Source organism: Pezoporus occidentalis, unplaced genomic scaffold, assembly GCF_034315485.1.
Source record: "Pezoporus occidentalis ecotype Australia unplaced genomic scaffold, CSIRO_AGI_Poc_V1 ctg53, whole genome shotgun sequence".
Lineage (NCBI taxonomy): Eukaryota > Metazoa > Chordata > Aves > Psittaciformes > Psittacidae > Pezoporus > Pezoporus occidentalis.
In genome coordinates this window covers 4,501,414-4,525,550 of record NW_026915866.1, presented here as the reverse complement: position 1 = coordinate 4,525,550, position 24,137 = coordinate 4,501,414, and the positions used below count along the sequence as shown (strand labels likewise).

The following is a 24,137-nucleotide window of genomic DNA, read 5'->3' as shown; positions in this document are numbered from 1 at the left end:
CCTCCCTGTATGAAGACAGGTTGAGAAAGTTGGGGCTGTTCAGCCTGGAGAAGAGAAGCTGCGTGGAGACCACATAGCAGCTTTCCAGTATTTGAAGGGAGCCTGTAAGGATGCTGGGGAGGGACTCTTCATTAGGGGCTGTAGTGATAAGAAAAGGGGTAGCGGGTTAAAACTTAAACAGGGGAAGTTTAGATTTGGTATAAGGAAGAAGTTCTTTACTGTAAGGGTGGTGAGGCACTGGAATGGGTTGCCCAGGGACGTTGTGAATGCTCCATCCCTGGTGGTGTTCAAGGCCAGGTTGGACAGAGCCTTGGGTGATATGGTTTAGTGTGAGGTGTCTCTGCCCATGGCAGGGGGGTTGGAACTAGATGATCTTAAGGTCCTTTCCAACCCTAACTATTCTATGATTCTATGTTAATGAAATGTAAGGATTGAGAAGGCCGTAATGAAATATGGGCTAGATTCTCTCACACTAAAACTTTTGTCAAATTTAAAGACAGCATAGGTCCAGTATCAGAGCAAACTAGCTTCTGTGCAAATACAGATGGCAGAATGTGATTCTATGAAAATAATAACCATGTTCCAACAAAATTTGCAGATAACACTAAAAAATTGGAGGTGGGATGCAGTATTTCTACAGATCATGTTGTGTACATGTCAGTGCCAATGAATTCTAAAATCATTCTCCCAAATGCTGTCCATATACATTTTCTGAACTCTAAGCCTGATGCTGATAAACATGGCAAAGCTTGGTGAGTTACATGGATGCTGTACACTGAGCTGACAGTGACATGGCAGCCTGGCAAGCTCATCCCATCTCCCTGGGCTAAATCCCTTTCAGTAATGGTGTGGCAAAAACATCCACAAGTGGACACCTTGCTGTGCTCTGAAAATCCCAGAGCACTCAGGATTAAACAGGAGGAAACACAAGTTTATAAAACAATTTTATTAGACAAATTATTTAGACAAATTATACACAGAAAGCTCTGCCACTTGTAACTGAGGCCTCCAAAAAGTGTTTTGTGTATCTGTATAATAGGCAACACATCAAAATAGGCCTATTTTAAATATAGTACATGGTTAACAGTTTGTTTTTTTAATAGCTAAAATCACTGCAACATCTGGTATGTCCCTACGTAGCTTCCTGGAAAGAAATTATCTTTTTTTTTTAAATTTTTTATTATTATTATTTTACTCAGAAATGTGGATGAGTTCATGAATGTTACAAGGGGGAAGCAAGTTGTGCATGCTTTTAGACACTTGCTACCCTGGAAACAAAATGGCCTTTTGCATGATAAGAATTTGTTCTGCCTTACACAGTAGACAATATTTGAAGATTTAGTACAAAAAACAGTGACAGTACAAGATGCTCCCCCAGAACAGAATTAGCATCAAAATAGAATAGATCTGAAGAATATACCTTTTAATTTATCCTAAAGCAAATCACATAGGCTGATTCCTATTAATTCTAGCCAAAGAATGAGTTAGGTTAAAATAAGTGTATGGTTGCATTAAAAACCAAACCAAACCAAAAAAAAAACTCACAGGATAAACTGCTTGCTTTCTACTTAACTGCATTTTTAGTTTTAAGGATTACAAATTGAAAGCTCTTCCTACGTTTCTAACAGGTAACAGTGTTACTTTAAAAAGCTGGTGCCAAAGTGGGCACTGGTTTTGCTCTCACTGCTGTTCTTTCTCTTGTTCTATACAGTTGGCACTAATGTAAAAAATACGTAGCTCCTCTACATCTAACTTAACATACAAAGGGTTAAAATGAGCGCCTGTTCATATGTTTTTTTTTTTTCCTTAGAACAATATGTGATTATAATTAAGGCCACATCCGTACTTCTTGAGGGCTTTTTTTCTCTCCACTAACATCATTATTGTATTGATCAACTGTACTGATCTGGAAAATAATTTATTAACCTTTGATCTATGTTTAAACTTCTCTAGAGCTATATTAGTTGTTCATGAACATGGTATACCTAAGAGAGAGTTCCACTTGTCTAATTAATTAAAAGTATCAAGGTTAGCCTTATAGAATGCTCAATAGCCAATGCAAAACCTAACCAAAGGAGTTACATCTAGGTACAAATGTTAAATTGCCCCAGATGTTCTAATAAAAAAGTATAAAATATGCTTTGTTGGTAAATGATGCAAGTCAGAATAACGTTAAAGCAACCTGTCTTTTCTAAATGAAAAGACCCCCTGCACTGTACATCTTTCTTGTATACAACACATTTTTACTAAAGCTTTATTAAATGAATCGCAATAGCAACGGCTGCCATTTTTTAGCTATATATACATGTATATATATATACATACCTGTGTGTATATATGTATATATATATGTATGAGATACTAATTTATTTAACATAAGAGAGGCTTCTGCCATATGATACAGTTTACTGTACATAAGAAAAACTTTTAACACTGTACAATCACATAAAGGTCATATGCACTGTTGCAGTGCAAAAGTAGATTTAACTGTAGTCTTTACTGGCATAGTAATGGCTTTTTGTAATCCTACAAAATTGCATTCTGGTATTACGGGGTCTGAATGGTCTTTTAACTTGTTTTGTTTTATTTTTTTTTCTTTTTTTTTTTTCCTTTTTTTTTAATTTTTCAATTTTTTTAAACTGCAGGGTTTGCCTTTGGTCCACAGTTAAAAGGACACACAGCAGTGGAGCTCTGACTGGATGCAGCAGAATACATGGAAAGGACTTCAGTTATTGCAATTATAGTAAGAAAAGGCGGTGGGGGAGGAGGAGCGAATGCCCTTCTGTAAAGTAATCCTCAGGGTTTTTCTATGCACAAATTGCTCCATGTTTCCTGTATTTAAAGTATATGAAAAGCGTGAAGTAACCAAAACCTAATGCGGCGATAAACCACAGAATGAGTGGTTCAAGTAGTAAAGAGAATAAGGGGAGATAGAGGAGACCAGACTGAGAAAGCAGAGAAGAGGAGGAGGAAGAGTTGTTACTAATAATCCTCATTCTCAAACAAAATTAAAAAAATTCCCAAAACAAAACCCCAAACCCCAAACAGAAAACAACTCCCAAACAAATTAAAGAAAAAAACCCTCAAAACAAACAAAAAAAAAAGGAAAAGAAAAAAGGTTACATCCATGTTAGTCCCATGATATTACAGCTGCTCCTTGCAAAGGGAGTCCTAAAAAAGAAACGGTGAAGAAACTTGGTCTGATGCTCAGATGGAGGTGCCTCGGTCTGGGTCACTACCGATATTCAGCCCCAGGGTAGGAGTTGGTTGGTAAGGGATAGATGACATTGTTTTGATGGGGCTTCTGAAAAAGCCACCGTTGGGTGCTCTGTGCCTGAAAGGGCCAGTTCGGTGCTCGGGCACGCTGCCGAAGGAGAAACCCGAAGCGGCTTTAGCAGACAGCGTGCGGCTCAGAGTCTGGATCTGTTCTGGTATGAAGGTGGTTGTGGTGATGTGAGTGTTTCTGAAGTCACTGATTTGCTCCAGTGCCTGACGTGTGGGTAAAGTGTCAATGTCCAGCGGGGTCAAGTCAATCGACGAGGTGGAGAACTGTTTATGGGGACTGTCGTCGTCTGTGCAGAGGCTGTTCACTCGCCTGTGGAGGTGCTCCAGGTCGATCTCCTTGTCATCCTGGGGAATAAGAAAAACAAGAGGCACCACTCACCATTGCCATTTGTGCTGGGCTGAAGCTTCACAGTGCAATCAGAAATGCTCGGGAAGCACAACACACAATTAACTACAACTAGCTCTTGGCTGATGGCATCTCTGAGTGTCACCAGCAAACACCCCCACTGCCTGAAGCTGTGTGGGCTAAGCCAAACTTATACCACAGCTGCCTTCAAACTCTGAATCCCAACAACAAAACTCCATGTGCTACTGCTGGGTTTCTGTCAGGAAAAGCCAGGCTTGGAGCTAGAGCTTGGACTGGACTAGCAACAGCTGAGTAACAGTAAACTTTCTGCCATGAAAGCAAAGCATGATCTCGAATGTCAGGGATGACGCCAGTTCTTCAACTTGGCAATGAGGACTAAATTTGGATGTCAACATGGGAGGCTCCAAGGGATGAGGTTGCTGTCTTTACCATCCTCTCAGGGCTTATGGAAAGGCTAAAGACATCTCATGTTGCTTTTTGCCTTTATAATATAAATTGTGGTGTAGAAAAGCTGAACTTACAGACAAAAAAACAAGCACTATTGACTCATTGACATCACACAGAAAGAAGTACACCAGGCAATTTTCAACTAAGGTGCCAACAGAGGGATTAATTCTCCCCTTACCTATAAAGAAGCAATTCCATTGATTCTAATGGAATTACGCTCCTGTGGGTGAGAAGGCAACCTGGGGTATTTATTTTATCACCCCTCCTTTTACCTCTGTCCCCTTTCGTTCTTAAGTCTCTCCTCCCAGAGAACTCAATTAAACAGGTTTGGTTGTTATAATTGAGAATTTAAAAGCGTGGAAGTTAAGAAAGAGGAGAAAGTCCTGGGTGACATAGTAAATCACCTGCACTGCACATACATATTTCCACTGAACTACAAAGCTTAATTCAAAGCGGCATTAAGTGTACACAAGCAGGGGTATTCCCTCAGTCTAGTCAGTGCAGCTAATTCAGAACAAAAATCAATTTCAACTAACCTTAAAATTTACCTTAATCTCTGTGAAATCTACTGGCTCTTCCAGGCCACTAGAAATATCTCACACTCTAGGACCTCACAGAGGATAATTAGGCAGCCGATAGATGTGCACTGATGACTTCCAGCCTTGATTACTGCAATTCACTGACTGGCTTGATCCAGAGCTCCCTGAATCAATGGCAGAACTCCTAGAATAATGTAAGGGCTTGAGATCCCTCCTTTGTTTAGGAATGAAGACAAGTACTCTGAAAGAGTCCACACCTAGAACAAACTGCAGGAGTTCATCTACTTAGCAATATGGATCACTGAATATTTGCACTGGTACCACACCAAACACAGAGTCTGACTGGAAGGAGACTGACAGGCCAGCTCTGCTCTGGGATTTTATCTTCTGAGGGTAGGGCAGGCTGACAAACTAAGGGAAAAGGGGCAGGGAATGGGGCATCAGGGATTTTCCAGGGACTGGATGATCACTGACCATGGAGGCTTTGGTTTGAGCTCCTCATGGGAAGGAAAAAATGCAGTGCTCATTTCTTGGACTTAGCTTTCTGTCTATAGTTTATTCGTATGTGGACATAGACATGGATGCACATAACAACTACACAGGTGACATCAAAACCAAACGCATTCACCAAACGCTCTCTCTTAAAAACTTTGGAGCTGCATACAAATGCAGGAGAACTGAGGCCACATCAGAAGATAAAGAAATATACAGAGGCTCTCTCCAACACGTGGAAGTCATGACTATGTCTTTGAGGTACAGTCCTAAATATTTTTCCTTTTTAAAAATTTTCATAAATATCTTTGTGGTTTCTTGTTGTTGTTGTTGTTTTATTTGGTTTTAATTTTGGAAGAGAAAAATAAAGAAACAGTTTCTAATTTAAAATGCCAATCATGAAAAGATTGGATTTTCATCACTTCTGAGCCTCTATAAGTTACTCAAAATATTCATCTTTCTTTTACAGACATGCATTTGGGGCTAGGGTCAGACCAGTGAAAGTATATAAGCGGTGATATTCTCCCATGCTTAGCCCACAACCCGATCTCCACCCAACTGATACACCAAAATGAGACCCACTCACAGTAAGATTGTGCATATCTCCATAATATGATCTTTCCTCTTCTCTCTCGTCTGATCAGTAGTGAAATATTCAGCAGTTTTCACATTTAAATTATCATCAGGCTTCAGAGTCAACATCCCATTGAGATTACTGGGGCGGTTGATACTTCTCTCAGAGCTACTGTTTAAGGCTGTCTGCAGACTCAGGCAGACATCACTGAATGGGTTACTTCTGGTACGCGACCGAAATGTTATCTTCGCAACCATAAGACAATTTGTTTCAGTATAAATGCTTGCATTCTGGAGCACAAGTTGGCAGCCACCAGGAAAAAGGGTTGGCTTGCGGACCACAAACTGGCCCAATCTGACCCCCGATTCTGGACTAGTGGCCTGGAAGAGCCAATGGATTTCATGGAAGCTAAAATGAATTTTAAGAAAGTTAGTTAAGATGTATTTCTTTGCTGAATGACCCCCACATCTTAGATAGCGGGGACATTCAGCACACACATCCACGTTAAACTCAGTTTTGAGCCAAGCTTTTCAATTTAGCGTTGAGATGCAATTTTAAATGCTAAGCTAATGACCATGTAACAAAGATCAAGGAGGCCAAATTATACCATTTGTGGAAAGTATACACCTGAATTTCTCTGCATTTGAAAATCAAACCAGGAAATTTTACGTACAATATCCATGTTGTTTTTTTTTCTTTTCCTTTGTTACTCATTTTTGTTTTGCACCAGATAAATATGAAGAAGTTCTGAAAGTTTGGGTACAGAGCAATCGAGTATATTTTAGTTTTTAAAATAATTAACCAGTTGAAGCTTTATGATTTTCATTCCTGAGAAACCAAATTTAAACACTAGAAATTTTCTTTTCTTTCTGTTTTTAATTTTTCTTTTAATAATAGTCTGGTCCAGATCTTGAATAAAAAAAAAAAAAAGCTTGGGAATTAAGACAGGCAAGAAAAGTTTAAACATTCTAACATCTTAACATCAGCAGTGCCAATGCTGTCTAATAAGGTAGTGTAATTAATCCTGCCTGATTACACAGCATTAGGTTAAGCAGGAATAAACACAATGGAGAAACTGCAGAGAAGGTGAGACCACTGCACACAAATTAACAGCAATACCCCACAAGCTATATGGATAGAAAAGATGTAATTGCTAGTGCTATATTAAAGCTCAGTTTTAGGTTCAGCTTTGGGCATTGCTGCCAAGTACTTTTTCGTAACTTTTTTCCAACATCTTCCTAGTATTTTGTAGAACTAAAGACTTAATTATGAAGCTAAAAATTTGTTGTAAGACTTCAGTAAGGCTCAGATGGCTGGTAAAGGGACAAGTAGATTGCCACGGGAAGGAAAGCATTACACGTGCAGGTGTAGAAGCAAACTCATCTCTGGTGTAAAATAACGTATCTCCCCGTGGTCTTTGTCCAAGGTTTCCTGAAACAAGTCTGTAGTAGATTTCAGAGATAAGTTTGGTCTGAATGTGGAAAATCTAATGTGCTCTTGCTTCCCTGGACTTCAGATGAAATAACAAGAGCTGAAGTTCACGGAAGCCTCAAGAGGTTAACATTTCTGAAATGGGGACAAGCTTATTTAAGAAGCTGATTAAAGGGCTAAACTTTGCAAGTCTATTTTGAAAGACTCAGCCACTGAGCTTAGGGGATATATTTTTCAAGGAGAAGCTAAGAAACCTTTGAACTTTCTGGTGAGAGTTAGCTTTCACCAGTGGGAATAATGAATGAAACAATGATGTATTAATAATGTGCTATTCTGCAAGTAACAGTTGTGTTTTACTCAGAATAGTTGCATATTTATACATCATCAACATACAATTTTTTTTTCATTCAAGTTTTTCTTAGAATAGGTAGAGATTTTGAGAAACAACAGTTACCTTAAAAAATCAGGAAGCTAAGGAAATATCTCTGAATTTGATTCCCCACCCTCTCTAATGCTATAATGTCAAGGCAGCAATCTTTAGGGTGCATGAAAACTCCCCAGGAGAAATGGAGGGTCTAATACCTCTTTTGATGGAACCCGGGAGCCTTTCCTTTTATTCCACCATGTTTCCAACATTGCAATGAAACAGGATAGGACAATCCCAGCAGCGAGGATGCAGAAAACACCTGCAAAACTTTTTATGTCCAGGGCACCTCCTTTCTGTTTGGTATCCACAGATGAGTAAAGATCACATTGACTATTCTTCGGCCACCATTTATGCTTCAGTATGTCCATGTCGCCATTCTGCTGCAGCTCCAAAATCCTTGAGGAGAAAGCACAGAGTCAGGGGTTACAGTGGGGCAGCGGAGGTAGCACTTGAGAGTGCAAAGATGTAATCCAGCGGCTCATAACCTTTCCTTATGTCTTGGAAATCCAAGCAGCTGATGAATCCAGACAGACTGATTTAGCTGGAAAAGAAAGCTTGAATATTGGGCGGCCTGTAAAATGGAGCATATGGGCATCTATGCTCCACTCAAGATACAGGAAAGCACAAATAAGTTTCTCTTTCCTTCTTTTAGGACCTTTGATAAAAATGCTTTACTTACTTAATATACCGTATTTTCTTTACTGGTTTTCACTACAGACTATGCCAATTGATTTTTGACTGCATTAGATATTTAACAATATGTTTTTTGGATTTTAATCACTGCATAAGAGATATTTTAATTAAAAAAAAAAGGAAAATACAGTTCAGATGTATGACAGGACAATGAGGGTGGAGTGGTCGTACAACACTGGCACAGGCTACCCAGAGAGGTGGTGGACCTCCATGGGAGCTCAGAACCAAGGTATATTTACATCTGTATTTGATGTTGCTAAATGCTACGCCTTGTGATACTATATTCTGTATTGTCTCTTGTTTATATATGGATCCTGTAATTATAACATCTTTGTCTAGCATTGAAAAACTTCCTGATGATTTCTTTCCTGAAATATCAAAACTTATTGAACATGCTGAAATTGTATTAATGCCTTAACAATGATTGACAAAATATTCATGTTCTTAAGTGTGAACATTATCTGGATTTAATAAAAGGATTCTTGGGTCCAACCATTGCCGTAAATCAGCTTTCTATTGCTGCTAGACAACTGGATGGTTCTCAAGCAACTCCTCCTGCCAACCTTAGTGACTATTACGATCCTCAGGAAGATTGGAAATCCTTATTTGCAAAGATTCAAGAGTCTGTTTCCACTGTTGATGCAAATTTTCCCATATCTGGTAGAGCAGCTATTCTTTCTGCTGAATTATTTAAGATTCAAAAAGACAATACACAAACTGCAAAACAATTGCTACGGTGGCATGTTAATGCATTAACTTGGGTCAAATCAGTAGTGGCAGAATATATTGCAAAACTACAAACGTGGCTGTTAGCTCCGGCAGCCTATAGAGGAAAAGGTGCCCCAACCATTGAAGGATCACTAGAAGCATTAGGGTGGCACCTGCAACTGGAACAGGTCCTTCTAGACCTAGAAGAGAGGCTCACTTTTCAAAAGAGATTTCCAAAAATCTCTTTGCAAAATTTCTCTTTCCAAAAGAGATTTTGGAAAGGACATGGCATTCTTTCCGCAGGAAAACTGAGAGAAGTCCACCACGAGTCTAGCTTCCTCAGTATTTTGAGGGCTGTCTCCATCCCTGGAGACATTCAGGGCCAGGCTGGATGTAGTTCTGAGCAACCTGATCTAGTTCAAGAGGTCCCAGCATATTGCAAGGGTGTTGGGCTAGAAGGTCCCTTCCAACCCAAACTATTCTATGATTCTACCTTCTCTACTGATCTTTCTCAGATTGCCTACTTGCTGCTTTGGAGAGAGAGCAGAACCGTGACAACTTAAAATAACTTTGCTCAATAGGAGTATGTGACCTGCTGGTAAGTAATTTTCATAGGAAGGTTCTTTGCTGCAGAACTCACTCATTGCACCTACATACCCAGTGACTGCCAAAGATTTACTGGGAAGCTTGCAAGGTTTGTGTACTTAGCTAGACTTCCTGTGGGATGAACAGCTTGAGAAATGAGAATTTTGTTTGGAGGAAGATCTTCGTATTTAGTTTGTTTATCCCCAAACATCCAGCAATGACTAGAGCAGCAGCTGGGTGCCTCTGGTTAACCAAATAAAAATTTCAGTGATTGCACTTAAAAACATTAAAACAAAGGGAGTGTTTTCCTTCATGTAATAAATTTGTTTTTCATTTCAGTGTTGGAAGACAAACAATTACTTGTGCAATTGTTTGACACAGCATGCAAAAAATCAAGTGCACACAAAGCAGCAGAGATCGGGGATGTTGCTACCACAGACTTTACTGCATTGAAGGGGGAAGAAAAGCTGTTCCATTGACTCAGGGCTACCATAAGAGCTCAGTGCAGTGGTCTACCTCAACCGCAGAAAAATACTGTAGCAAGAAAGGGAGTTTGAATGCACCTGGGAAGCACAGGGCAACTGCTCTATACAGAGGTCATTCAATGTCTAATAGGACTTGACCAGGTAGCGTCGATGAAGCCACTAAATTTTCTATGGCACATCCTGTGCTGGTTTTGGCTGGGGAAAGGTTAATTTTCTTCATAGTAGCTGGTATGAGGCCATCTTTTGGATTTGTGCCAGCAACTGTTGATAACACAGAGATAGTTTAGTTATTGCTGAGCAGTGCTGTGTAATACCTTATGTTAGTAAGCATGTCACTGAAGGTCCAGCTCTGAAGAATGGCAAACAAGGTCAAAGTTGCCTGGGCTATATTTCAAATTATTCCAAACCCAATGCCAACTTAGGGAAGCCCCATTCCAAAGCTTCCTGAGGAGGCAAGGATAAGTCAAGGACAGGGGGACTCTATTCTGTTGCAAGAAACAGAATAGCTAGACTTCCATGTTCAGAGGAGCTTTGGAGGCACAGGGACCATCCACAGGATTCTTGTCATTGCTGCCTACTGGGAGTGTGTGGAGAAGCCGGAGTCAGACCCAGTGATAAGAAGAGATGTAACTGGGATAAACTGGAACATGAGCAAGTCTGACTAGATGAAAGGAAAATGAAAGAGGTCAAACACTGGAACAGAGAATTTGTAGCATCTCTATCTTGGCAATATTCAAAAGCCCACTGTGTAAGGCCCAGAACAAACTGATGTAACTAGACCTGGTTTGAGCAAAGGGCTGGGCTGGAGACCTCCAGAGGCCCTTTTCTATCATAACTACTCCTCTGCAGCTGCAAACACAGTCCATATGCTTCTCTCTGTGATGGCATACAGTGCTTACAGACATAACCCACCATAATTCTGGTTCTTGCTGCCCTAGCATCCTGCAATAGGACTTATGTAAGTATTTTGGCTCAAACATTATAGCCTGTCAGGTTAGCAGGTGCAGCAGATAGCCAGCATAAACAGAATTCTCTTGTATAAATTCTTGTGGAATAATAGAAGATGAATTTTAGATGCCCAATCCAAACATTTGGCATATGTGTTTTTATATTTAGGAATTACTGTACTATCTAACCAAGTCAGTAACAGAACAACATTGCTGGGTTTATTTCTTCCAGCAGCAGATCTAATCCCTGAGCAGGGCTATTTTCTCTCTTTTATTCAGGCAGTAGTAGAATGAGCCATCCAAATGATTGCTCCATTCTCATTAATTAAATGATTCTTCACTTGTCAGTATAATTCCTGATTACACAAGACATCTTTTTAACAATTGGCATTTACATAAAGACACTGAACTTTGGCTTGTTCCTTAGCAGAGATTTATTCCTAATTGTACTCCTGCTAATTATCGGCAATCTTCTTTACGGATGTGACATATAAGTTCAATTATTTAAAGGAAAACATAAAAAAGAAGCAGAAACCAGAGACAGTAATTGTATAAACTCATGGAAAAGCTTGAGGAATGGAAAGCTCATAATGAAGCCTTGTAAAACTGAAAACAGATGTTGAGAGATAAAATACATATCAAAAGAAATTATAAGAGCATGAATATATAACTATATTAACTTCACAGAGAGCAGAAAGGAGATCCTCCTTCTGTTAGACTTTTAGTACTAACACTTTGTTTCTAAATTTACCTGTTCATGGAACCAAAAGAATAGTTAACATATTAAGAAGATCTAACACTATCAACCTGTTTCTAGTTATAAAACTTCCTATTTTTTTAGCACACTTTCACAAATTAAAATCGTACTTTTATTGAAATTCCATGAAAAACAACATGATGAAGGGAGGCTTCTCGCAAGCACACAGGCACTGCTATACTCGGGTGCTGCAGGAGCTTCCCACACGATGGCACTCTTTCCATAAGAATGCGTGTTTTTGCTGCAGTTCCCGGTGGGTGCCCTCACGCACTCTAATCAGATACCTGTTGGGCGGCAGACACTACAATCAGTTCGGTATTTGATTTTCAAATTTAATAAATGACTAAAATAATAATGCATTAACTAACTGCTCTGAATGATAATGATGTGATAAATGCTATACTTCCAGCAAGTGCCTCTTCTCACAAGTCCCTGATTTTTACAACTGAACTTTTCCTCGACAACCTTAGCTGGTTTGAGCCTGCTGTATTGGCTGTATTGCAACACATAAGCCAGTAGTAAGAGTGGTGGAAAGCAGTAAGTAGGGTGCTTGAGTTCCTGTTGTTCTGAAATACCAGTCTTGAAAAAGCATACAAAAGAAGCCTATATATTGAAATGATCTGATTTGTGTGAAAAAAACATGACCTTTAAAAATTGCTTATGGATAGAGTGCAGGTCTTAATATATTTTTCTCTGGCAGGAAAACAGAGAAAAATGTTACAATAACATTTTTCAAGGCAATGATGTGAAGTTACTGAGCTGCACAAAAGAAAACGTCTGCATGCACTTTAACTAATTTGGCCCTTAATTCACAGTGCCAAGTGATGTCTAGTGGATCTAAGCATAGAAAACTAAACCGCCTGTGGTTTCCAAATCTGCCAGTCGTGTGAACAAATCCTACTGAATCGATGTGAAAAGGGCTGGATTTGGTTAGTATGTACTTTGCTGCTGGCAGTGAACTGCAATTACTCCTGCAAAACACCCATAGATAAAAAAAAACAACTTACTATGATGTTCGAGGCCAGGCTGCATGCGGCCTTGAGCAAACTGGTCTAGTGGGAAGTGTCCCTGCCCATGGCAGGGGGGTTGGAGCTAGATTATTTTAAGGTCTCTTCCAACCCAAACCAGTCTGTGTTTCTATGATACCAAGCTGTCACAAATGCTACAAACCTGAGACATCTCTGACAACACTGTATTTTGATCTCGTTTTAATTTTTCGGAGTAGCGAGCCAGAGACATGACAGGCCATTTAGAATGAGATCAAAAATGCTAATACATGGTCTCTGGGATGCCAACAGTTACTCAATATTGGTTTCCTGCACCAGGAACACGTTATGCAGCGGGTTAGCTTCACCATCGGCACTGACAAAGGAAGAGGAGATGATAAAAATGCTACTCTGTTTCTAGTCTCCAGGATCAGGTTGCTGCAGAGAGGAGATGTGTAGCGCCATGCAATGAATGCCCTGTTGAAAGGGGAAGAAAAAGTAATCAAGGAAGTAAATAAGAAGCCATTTGTGTACCTCAGTGTGCTGTGCATTGGGGGCCAGAGCCAAGGCCCTGGTCTGGTTGCTGGCTTCTGGGTAGCTTGCACAGGTCACATTTGAGAGTGCTCAGTGCCTGCAGGTAGGGTCAGCCACTTGAAAGAGCTCAGGTAACTTCTCCAGTGGCTAGCCATGAGTCAAATTCCTTGGGCAAAACCTGCACACTGGAGCCTTTCTAACAAAAATCTGATATGAAGTCTTCAGAGAGTTTGTTTTGCCTCTCATAAACCAAGATGAAACTAAGCTGATTTATGACCATCCTTCAGTTATCAAAGCAGACAGGTAGGAACCCACAAGGAAGAGTTGTTTGGTTTCTTTTGTTTCAGTGAAGTGACTGCCCAAATCTTTCTTTTTTTGAGGAGTGGAATAGGAGTGATGCCAACTCCTATTTCATCTCCCTGAGCAGTCTTTAGCTTCTGGAAAGCAGGCCTACTTCCTATGCTGCAGAGCAGCTTTTGCAGGTGCCACCAGCTTTAGTGGTGGAGAGGGATGGCCACTGCCCAGCCCAGCTTGGTGCCTCCTGCTTGGGGAAGAGGAAAACACGAAATAAGGATGGAGGCAAACAGGAGGCTCTTGGTGATCCCTGTCACCTCCTTCCCCATCTGCAGCACTTCATTGTCTGATGAGTTTTCATTATTTTGACCTTATCCTTGGGGCCTTGTGGGAGACACATGTTGATGCTAACCCCAGTGCCAACAAATACTGTCATTCTCCAGCTGCCCAACAAATCACATTTGCGTCATATTGCAGCCATGGACTGTTATGAAGCTGCTGAGCAGAGTGAAGGATATATCTGTGTTCACCAACAGGAGGCAAATATTCCTGTGCGATTTTCTCTTGCTCAAACAGACATAATAAAGAGATAGGGAATGGTTGGAAATAAAACTCAGAAGTGTTGAAAGAGCTGGTGGGAAGGTGGTCATTCAGAATGAGCTGCTTGCCCAGCACCAGCTGCACTACCCAGTTAGCTATCCCTAAACCTAAGCCTAAAATTAAAAGGGACACCAGATCATTGAAAAATAGAGCCCAGAGGTGAAGGAGGCATGAAGAGGTTTAGGACAGAAGTAGCTGTCCCAAGATGAAAGAAAGAGGGAAGCAGTGCCTACTCCTGAGCAGACTGAGGCAATGCTTGCAAGTGAGCAAAGCACCCGGGGTTAGATCATTGCTATTCCAGTTCTTCCTTCGACTACCAGTCTTGGTATCTGTAAACAGAATTGCTGGTTTTGAAGAGACTGTTTTCTGTGCGATTTTCTTTTCTTTCTTTTTTTTTTTTTAAGCCAGTGTTTTAATGAGCTGCCAATCATGGGCTCCATGAGAGGAAATTTTTCATGCCAGCCAAACACAGCTTGGGCTGCCAGATTAGACAAAGTTGTGCTCCCTCTCCACCCATTCCCACCACTTAACCCAGCAAAAGAGTGCCCTTGGGTCCAGCTGTGAAGCCTGTTTTCTGGCAGGGACTCCAAGCAGATTTAAATCCAACTAACTTGTGTCCCATGAGGGTAGGCAGGTGGTCACCTTCTGATCTGCCCTTAAGGAGTGCTCGGCATCACACTGCTGTTGCCAGGAAGTCAGCGCACAGAAACAAGGATAAGCATCTCACCTTCTAGATATGAGAGAAGAAGCAGTAGTAAACCAGACCTGCTGTTCAGCATTATGGATTTGCATATGAAACAATATGAAAAGAGAGAAAGTGGCAGACCACCTGTTTTGCTCAGCAAAGAACCATCAGCTTCAGAAGTTGCAGCACTCGTCACTTGGATCCCACAAATCAGTACCACTTTGTTCAAATTAGTGAACTACTTAGATCTGTTAAACTTACATGGACACTCTCAAATACAGAAGGCCAAATTTAAATGAAATAGCATCTGCAGTAATAAAAAATGAGATAGTAACTATATTTATCATACAACTGCGGTGGAACTTTGTAAGGACAGCTCTGCAATAGCTCTATTCAAGCAAGCCGCATAGTTTTGCTGAATACTAACAATTCAGAAACCTAGATGAAAGCAGAAATCAAATTATTCAAGATTTTCAGTTGAATTTTAATTTTAATATAGAAAAAGTTGAGGTGAGCTTAACTGGCATTTCACTACGCAGATCTTCCCTGCACAGGAGAAAGCGGCGATAAGAGTAGTAGTACACATTTATAAATCCTGAGTGACAAGAGAACACCTACAGACAGTTACATAAATATCACGAGGTCATTAGGCTCAGTGCTGTTATGGTAAACACCAAATTAATTCATTATGGTGACTCATGGTACACTGCCAGCCTTATTAAAATGAATAAATGTACTTTCAAGGTGTATTGGTTCCTGTGCACTACCCATATTCCAGTCCTCTTTTAGAAAATTACTTGAAAAATGACAGTTACTAAGCTTTATAAAAAAATCAGTACTTCATGGCCATGTGAATGCCTGGGTCCTGATTTTCCTCTTGCTTTATTACCATATACCAAAAGCACATAAAGGCAGGGAAAGCTCTTGGAGTCTGTAGAAGAACAAAGCAACTGGGGCAGCTCTTTACCTCTACTCCTTGGTTTGCACCCCAAAAGGCTGTCTGGCTAACTGCCATACTTCCATTGTATCCATGCTGACATTGGATCTGAGATCCAAAGATCAACTGTGGTGTTGCATGTGATAATGGAGACAGTGCTTCTTCCTAAAACCACACTTTCTTCAAACACCCCCCTACATTAATTCTTGTGCAACACCAGAGGCAGTCCTAAATGACATTTTGACCATATGAGGGGACAGTATGATTACATACATACAACTTCAGGTCCCAGGTTGCACATAAGCAAATCAATATCTCTTTTCAGAGCTGAAATAATTGTCAATTTCACACAGAATTGGGAAATGTCAGTGTGAGTTTCATTAACTTACAGACAGTAGAGACTAACACAGGGCACACTTGGGAACCCAGCCTTTCTGGTGAGGCTGTGACAGAAGTGACATTTTCCTGCATCGGGACAGAATACCCGGATTAGGCAAAAATAGAAAGCTTGGAAAGTGCCTTTTCAGTCAGCACTTCTTACACATCTCCTCCCCAAAACCTCACCCAACCAAACATGTCCTCCAGTGTCACTTGCAGCTGCCCCCTGCCTGAGAAGCCCTGTGGTAATAAGCCACAGGAAGAACTGCTGTCCTGCTTAGTGGGGGAAAGCAAACAATTGAAAAAAGTACTTTAGTTTGATTTTGTGATTGTTTTTTTCAAAAATGAAATGCAAACAGGTAGTTATTTGGGTCAATTACTATTTAACCTAGTTAAGTCTCAGATTTTTCTGAGCATAAAGTGCTAAGTTAAACAATGAAGTTTCCATTAAGAAAACACCAAAATGAAATATTAAAGTGTTTGTCTTTTCAGGAAAAAGATATTTTTAAGAAAAAGTTACATCATAAGGGATAACTTTCATCTGTTTAGACAGTCTTCTGATGTCCTATTAGGAGGATAAATAAATGAGTTCACTGAACTTGACCTAGCGCTGAATGAATATGCAAGCCTCATCTTCAGCTAAGAAGCAATTACATGAGAAATCAAATTACTAACATGATTAATCTTGACAGTTGTGGTAACTAGTGAAATTTAGTTTTTTAAATATTGTATATGTTTATGTTACCTTTAAAAGTCAAGCACTCATTACAGCTATGACAATATAGTGTTTGTTAATATTGAAGCTGGACTCCAACAAATTGGTAACAGGCAAAATGAAAGCAAGCCAAAAAGACACAAGAAAGCAGAAAAGACAGTAAATCCCACGGAGACCCAGAGCATATCTGCAGTCAGGAAGGGAACACCTTGGGTGGTCTTTGAAAATGTCAGCATCATCCTTAAGCATACTGTGATATTTGGGTTATTAAATACAAGAAAAGATGTTTCATTTTAGGGTAAGCATCTGGAAATGATCATCTTTGCTTGGAGTCATGCTTCAGGCAGTGCAAAAAGCCTCATTCTTATACAAACTACCTACATCCTTATTTTGAGAAACAGAAGACACATCAGTCGCATTAAGTCCCATTATTTGACAGTCTAGAATAGCTCTTTTTAGAGAAAGATATCTAGGTGATGCTTGCATATTTGATATTTATTTGCTATTTACATAAGTAAAAATGACAATACACAGCTGATGATTCTCTTGGGTTTTTAAACTGTTTGTCCAGTGTTTGTTTTTCTTTAAGCCCTTGGAAATGAAAACCAAAACCTTCAAAATTTTCTTTTAGATAGTGCTTAAATGAATGATTTATACAGCTTAATTTAAATATCATCAGTTGGATCATAAAGAACTCAAATCAATAGTTTAAAGTTATCTCCAAGGTAAACAGAGCTGTTCATAGAAGCAGGTAAACACAAAGTCTGAAGATCAAATCACAGTAATATGCTTTGCGCCTGAAATCTGACATTTAAAAATATCTCAAAGGTTTATATCTCCTAGGTACTTGGTTACAGCAATGAAAACTTCTCAGATCTATTCCCATCCAGGGTTTTATACGTATTGGGGTTTGAACACAGCACTTCTGAACATGAACACTACACTAACCAACCTTAGAGATTAATGTTATCCTGAGAGCCATCTCCAAACAATCCTTTGGACACTGAAAGTGAAAATGCTTAAGGTATCCCATATGATATATTAGTCCTTCAGAATTTAATTCATTACTTTAATTTGTTCTCCCAACTAAAAGCATTTCAAGAAGAATCATCTCTAGAGACATCTTCAAAATACGTTCTTTCTTTAAAGCCTTTTTCAGATCACACTAATGAATACTCTTCAAATAGATACAGCCGTATAGTGGCTATCTAGGGAAGCCTAAGGAATTGCCACAGTTCTGCCTAGGAAATTATGAAAGCCCCTGTCAAATATACAGGAGGCACCTAAGAGTGAATTTGACCATACCAAGTTACAAGTATTTCTGCCAGAGGTGGGTGCCTGTGGAAATACTGCCTAGGGCACCTGGTCTGGCCTGGAGCTAGCTCTGCCTGCTCTCTCTTCCAAGCTGCATCAGGTAAGCCTTCCTCCAAGGCACACGAGATCATAAATTTCTCTACCGTGATGAGCATTCAGATCTTCCAACCTCCTCAGGTTGGAAATGACTAAAGATGAAGTAGTACAACTCTGCAAGCAAAGAAGCTGCCTGAAAGCTGTGCTACACTTTGTGTGCAGCCCTAATCGATGCCATGTGTTGCTACTGCCTTCTGCAGCGGTGTTGCTCCTGTGTGTGGGGAGATAAGCTAGGGGTTGGCCTAGCCACTTGTTTTCACCAGACTTAGTGATTACCTTTAATAACACATCAGTGTGCCAGACTGCCAATCCTGCGCACATAGGTTTTCTGCCGACACTAGAGCTTACTGATAGATTTTGAAGACAGAGCATCTTTCAGTGCCCTTGAAGGCACTACCAGCAATACAGAGAGGTGAAGAAGCCTGGCACAGACACCCTGCTAGCTACTGGGGTTACAAAACTTAATAATTCCTAGTTTATTGCCCTCCTTCCACTGCAGTGTATGTCCTGAGGTGCTGCAGTCGACTTTCCATGATAGGAATCAGCACAGTGTTTACTCACAGGATCATGCTACGTGACACTTCTGTACTACAGAAAAGTGCCCAGTGCCATTCAATCCAGGTAACAATCTGCAGGAGGACCCAGTGTTTGTTCTGTTAATAAAGTCATCTCCCTGGTAATGCTGCAGTTTTTCAAGAGCCACAGCCAGCTAAGCTTGTATCCCAGACTTAGCCTAAACGGGTCCTCTGGTCCTTCTTGCATTACAATAAGCAAGGGCTGATCCTGTTAACATCTGTAACAGCATTTCTTTCAGCCTCTGGGGTTTTTAGTGCTTTGGAACAAGACACTGCAACCAGACCTACCATTACTTTTCCTGCTGCTGGAGGAAGCAGAGCAGAAGGAATTGGCAGGAAGATCTGAAGCTTTGCATTTCACCTGATACTTTTTTTCCCCCTCAAATCTAGGCCCATGCTATTCATGTTCTGTGCAAACCAAGTTTCTTAGGTAAAATATACACAAAGCAATGCCACTGGTGTACCTAGTGTACCTAAGCCTTCTGTCTGAAATTTCAGCCCAGGCAGAAGAAGGGGAAAATAACTGCTTTTCTTTCCAACTAATCCATCCAGGTCAGAACTGAGACTTTTCCATAGAGTAAGAAGGGTAAATAAGACAGTAAACAGCATAAGATTAAGTTCTTGCCACCCGCAAGAATATATCCCTCTTGTGCCCTATATTTCTAATATTTCATATTGGAGTGTCCAATGATTACATTCAACAGCAAACATACAGAAGTGTAAGTCAGAAACAATCTAAACAGGGAAAGTTTAAAGGAGAAATCTCAAGCTTAATTTTTTAACTAACGTTAGAAAATAAAAACATATACTCATCAGCTTCCTGACTGAGCACTAGTACAATCTGGCGGGCTTTTTTAAACTCCAGAAAGATTTTAAGGCATTTGACATTGTGGCAAAGTTTAGTGATTTTCATGATTTTCTGCCTTCTTTCACTGCATGTCTTCATTATCAAAGTCCACATGGGTAAACCAAGTAATTTTCTTACATTCTATTTTTAAAAGTAATCAACATGATTTAAGTGACATGGTTTAGTGTGAGGTGTCCCTGCCCATGGCAGGGGGGTTGGAACTAGATGATCTTAAGGTCCTTTCCAACCCTAACGATTCTGTGATCTATGATTCCGTAAATATTTAGTTTTTCAGTCTTAGAGATCCTAATTATTTCTAAATGTTTGGGGGTTTTCCGTGTTTTCAGAGGTGTGGTTTCCCCCCCACCCCCCTTTCTCACCAATCTATTGACAACTGACCTGAAGATTGTAGTCCATTCAGCTCAGGGGAGTAGGAGACATACAAAACATATGTGTGTTGTCACTGCTATGCAAGCTTCACTTGTACCCTTAAAGTGTTTTACAGCTTAACCAATGAAATCTGCAATTACAGGAGATGCCTTAAAGCAAGAATCTTTCATAGCCATCCAGACTGAAAAACAGGCACACTTACCCTCTGTTATTGTACCTACTGTCACTTCTTTTATGAAATTATCAATCCTACTTGTAGTTATGCAATTTCTACCATCCAAAACTCAGAGGAGGAACCTTGGGAGCAAATAAGTGAACCTTTCTCTCCTTCTGCCTTTCCTCCTTCTTTGATAGGTAGGTACAGCCCATGGAGCAGCTTCCCACAGGGGTTGCTGGCCTTACTCATACTCTCATGACACCATGCCACAGCAGACTGCCATGGCTCACTAGTACTGACAGAAAGCAATGCCAGGGTTAGTAATGTAACATCACAAAACATACTCAATTTTCCTGTGGTTTGTGCCAGATAAATTGTGACCGAAATAAAGAACCCCAGGGATAAAACACAAGGTGTTCCCAAGCACTCCTATCAACTCCCCTCTGCAAAACTCCAATGGCTTTGTAGGAGATTCAATGCTTATATAGCATAGGTCAAAACCAAGTGACTTGACACCAAGATTCAATTTGGATAAGCAGGAGCCTGCTCAGATGATCTGTACATATCTTTTTCAAGACCAAGGGCACAAGGTCAAATTCTGCAGCTCCTTTTTGATAGCACAGAAAAGCAAGCTCCTTCTTTTCTGCTGGCAGGGGCAGATCCAAGAGCTGGATGAGATCTCCTGCCGCTGCCCCACTCATGTTGCTCAGCTTAGAGCATAGGGCAGGTTTGGTGACAACCAGGTCCCTTCAGAGATTCTGCCTAGCAAGGTCTGCTGCAGTCACAAGTGGAGTTTGGAGGAGAGACATAAGAGAATGGGAGACATACAAACAAATTAAAGCCTCCCAAGTTTAAAGGAAGAATTGAGACTATCTCAGCTTCTTTTGAAAAGCTTTCTGGTGGGAGAAAAGGGAGCATGAATGCTGGGATATTCCCAATTCCAATTTCCAATTCCAGAAAGTAAAAGTTCATTTGTGGGAGGGCAAAGGAGTATATTAAAAGGTTTTTATTTTCACCCAGCCAGTTTACCTTTCCTTACCTCTGTGTCAGACTGAAAATTAGGATGCCACTAAACGGCCCTGCTGCCACGCTGCAGATTCACAGCTGCAGAAGATGATGTACAGTAAATCACTGTCCTTTCACTGAGAGCTGCCATAAATAATGCCACAGGAGTCCTCCCCCTGCAACCAGCAGCTGCCTGCAACTCCTAGGAGCAGAGATGTAACACAGCCCCCAGACAGGGAACGGAGAGAAGGTAAAACAGAGCAGCCTGAAAATAAGATCCTGGCATCACATTAATCACATTAACTTCTACACTTTTCAAAATATTTGTCTCTCCTCTCCCACAGGAGAATTTCAATAAGCAAGATGTCATAACTTCAGACAAATTTCAGAAACGTGCTACGTTAATTTTCTAGAAGTACCTAATCTTAGCAGTATTTTCATTAACAGCAAATATTACGACTTTGCTTTTACAGAGGAGAAAGCTGAGGCAGAAGCGGTGAAGCAGTCACAGCAAGATCAAGCATCAGATGAGAGGTGGAAGCAGTGGCTGAACCCAGTCTCTGCTCTTTCTGTTCCATTTGCAGCGGGTATATTTATTTGTTTTCCTAAGAGAAGGAGGAGGGAAAGAGGAGGGAAGGAAAAAGAACAGTTTGTCAGGCTACATGACAGGTGGAAAAGGCCAAAGACATGCGAGTGTATTAGCCATGACTTCCTGAGCAAGCAGTCGGCTGACTTTATTGCTCAGCCTCTACACCAATGACAGCTTCTCCCTGGCAGGTTGTAGGCATTTTCTGAGGACGGGCACAGCCTCAGGGTTACCAGCAGGGCTGAGCTCTGGGCAGGCTTAGCCCAGAGGGGAACCCCGAGGTGACGGGAGCTGGAAAGGACGTGGCCGGCACAGAAGCGGGGCAGTACCTCAGACGCTCCCCAGCTCTGGAGGGGTTAGAGCAGCACCAGTGCACATAAAGGAGTGATAGAAAGGGACTGAGAACCTTCCTTACATTCCCAAGCAGAGCTGTAACATTTCCCAGTCCTTTACAGCACCATTCACACCTTGCCGAAGGTGCTGTCCTCAGCTACAATTTCTTCACCTGATTTGGGTCAGACCTCACAAAGATGCATCCAAGCTCTAAGAACTGGTTAACTGGTTAAGCCTACAACTCCAGGAACATGCAGATACGGCTGTTATTGACTGTGAAGATAGTGATGATAAAGGGAGATTTCCATGCAGATTTTTATATGGATAGTTAGGGCTGAGAAAATTCCAATGAGGTTTGCCTTTTTTTTTTTTTTTTTTTTTTTTTTGTTTAGACTAGTTTGTAATTCTCATTTCCATTATAAAACATGAAGATTTTTGAGTTTGTTTTTTTTTTTTTTTTTTCCCCAACCCTCCCTTTTTGGTTGGGCTTCAGGTCAAATTAGGTATTCTGGCCAAATTTCTCAGAGCAAAAGACACACATGCAGGACGTAGGCAAACTGGCTTCCTACCCTGTTTGCGCAATTCAAAGCAAGGACTGGAAGCCAGATCTCCTTTCTAACGGGGATTATCAGATAGAGAAGTCATGCCAGAGACACTGATAAAAGACTCTTGTCCCTGCAAGTAAATCTCTAGTTTAGGAAGCTACTGCAGGGTGCAAGAAGATAGATACAGGAACCTGTCTGCATTAAGGAGAGCTGTAAGCCTCTGGAAAAAGCAGATACCAAAGCTTAGGTTTCTTCTTCCTTCCCCCTCCTTCTGAAATGTCATTTTTGCTTTCCAGCAAGCCCTTCAAAAAACAAGAATTAAACATCAGCACAGCATTTCTCTGTTGGAGAGGGCCACCTTCAGCTGTATTGCTGTTGGACCAGAGCCACTCATCACCCTCTCTGGCACAGGGAGGACACAGATTCAGAAAGGCAAAGCTCACCCACACTGCCTGCTCAAGAAAAGCATTTTGAACTCATTAGAAAGATTACAGAGGGCTGGCAGCAGCACTGACTGCTTTTCAGAAGTCAGACCAAACCCTCTACCTCCTAGCACCTATCTTCTCTCAATTCCCACCTCTTAGGATGAGCAGAGTATTGCTGCCAGAAATCCCAACCAGCAACACATTGAGCATGAAGCCATACCCCAACTGTGGAAATAAACACACCCCCGTTACTCTGGGAGCCTCCAGTCATGGCCTGTGTCTTTTGATTGTATAATTCCAACTACAGGTGAATGGGACAAAATTAAATGGAACCAGTTGCAGAATAGGACAGCAGAGATTGTTCCCCTTGCTGGAAACAGAAGCCAGCACAGTGAGGCAGCAATACTAATGTAACAGGAGAGGAAGATATATTTTGTTTTAATGCTCTCTGCTGTTAGAGGGGAAAGCCAGGCCAGGCAGCCCAGCACAGAAAGCTTTTGCAGGTAAATAAATACTTATACTGGCTAATTTTCTTACATTCATTTTACTGTAGAGCAGTAATAGTAGCAAAACAGTCAGTTCTTGTTCACATCTACAAGAGAAGTCAGGTTTTACTTCTTTTCCTGATAGATGAGCTCCCAAAGACTGTGCACATATTTGCAAACTGAATTAATATTTAACATGATACACTACGGATTTTTTAAACTTATTTTTAGTGCAAGCTTTGAGTTTAATCAGGTTCCAGGTGAAATCCCTTAGAGTTAAGAATGAAGTTCAGAGTTACTGCTTGTTCTTTGTTTCTTTTTCTTAAATAAATTAAGCAAAGAATAAATCCCATGGGAGGACGGGAGGGTTCAGTAGAAAAAGAGATTCACATTTAATTTTAAATAATTTTTGGGACACATTACATTTTCAGGTTTCTCTTTTGTACTTTGTTTTCTTTTCAGAGGACATGAGCCTGTTTTGCATTTGGCAGTATTACCTGTCTTCCCAGTCCT

At 40.7% G+C, this 24,137-nt stretch overlaps 1 protein-coding gene across 2 annotated transcripts in view; it reads right to left on the bottom strand.

The window, feature by feature from the left end:
• Nucleotides 1-931: 931 nt before the first annotated feature.
• GRID2 (glutamate ionotropic receptor delta type subunit 2) overlaps nucleotides 932-24,137 on the bottom strand; it is a 735,631-nt gene continuing 712,425 nt past the window's right edge. For both annotated transcript variants that reach the window (XM_062637614.1, XM_062637616.1), the window contains 2 exons: nucleotides 7,718-7,958; nucleotides 932-3,630 (listed from right to left, as the gene is read on the bottom strand). In XM_062637614.1, the coding sequence (XP_062493598.1) occupies nucleotides 3,208-3,630; nucleotides 7,718-7,958 (664 nt within the window). In that variant the 3' untranslated portion in view covers nucleotides 932-3,207. The remainder of the gene's footprint in view (nucleotides 3,631-7,717; nucleotides 7,959-24,137) is intronic.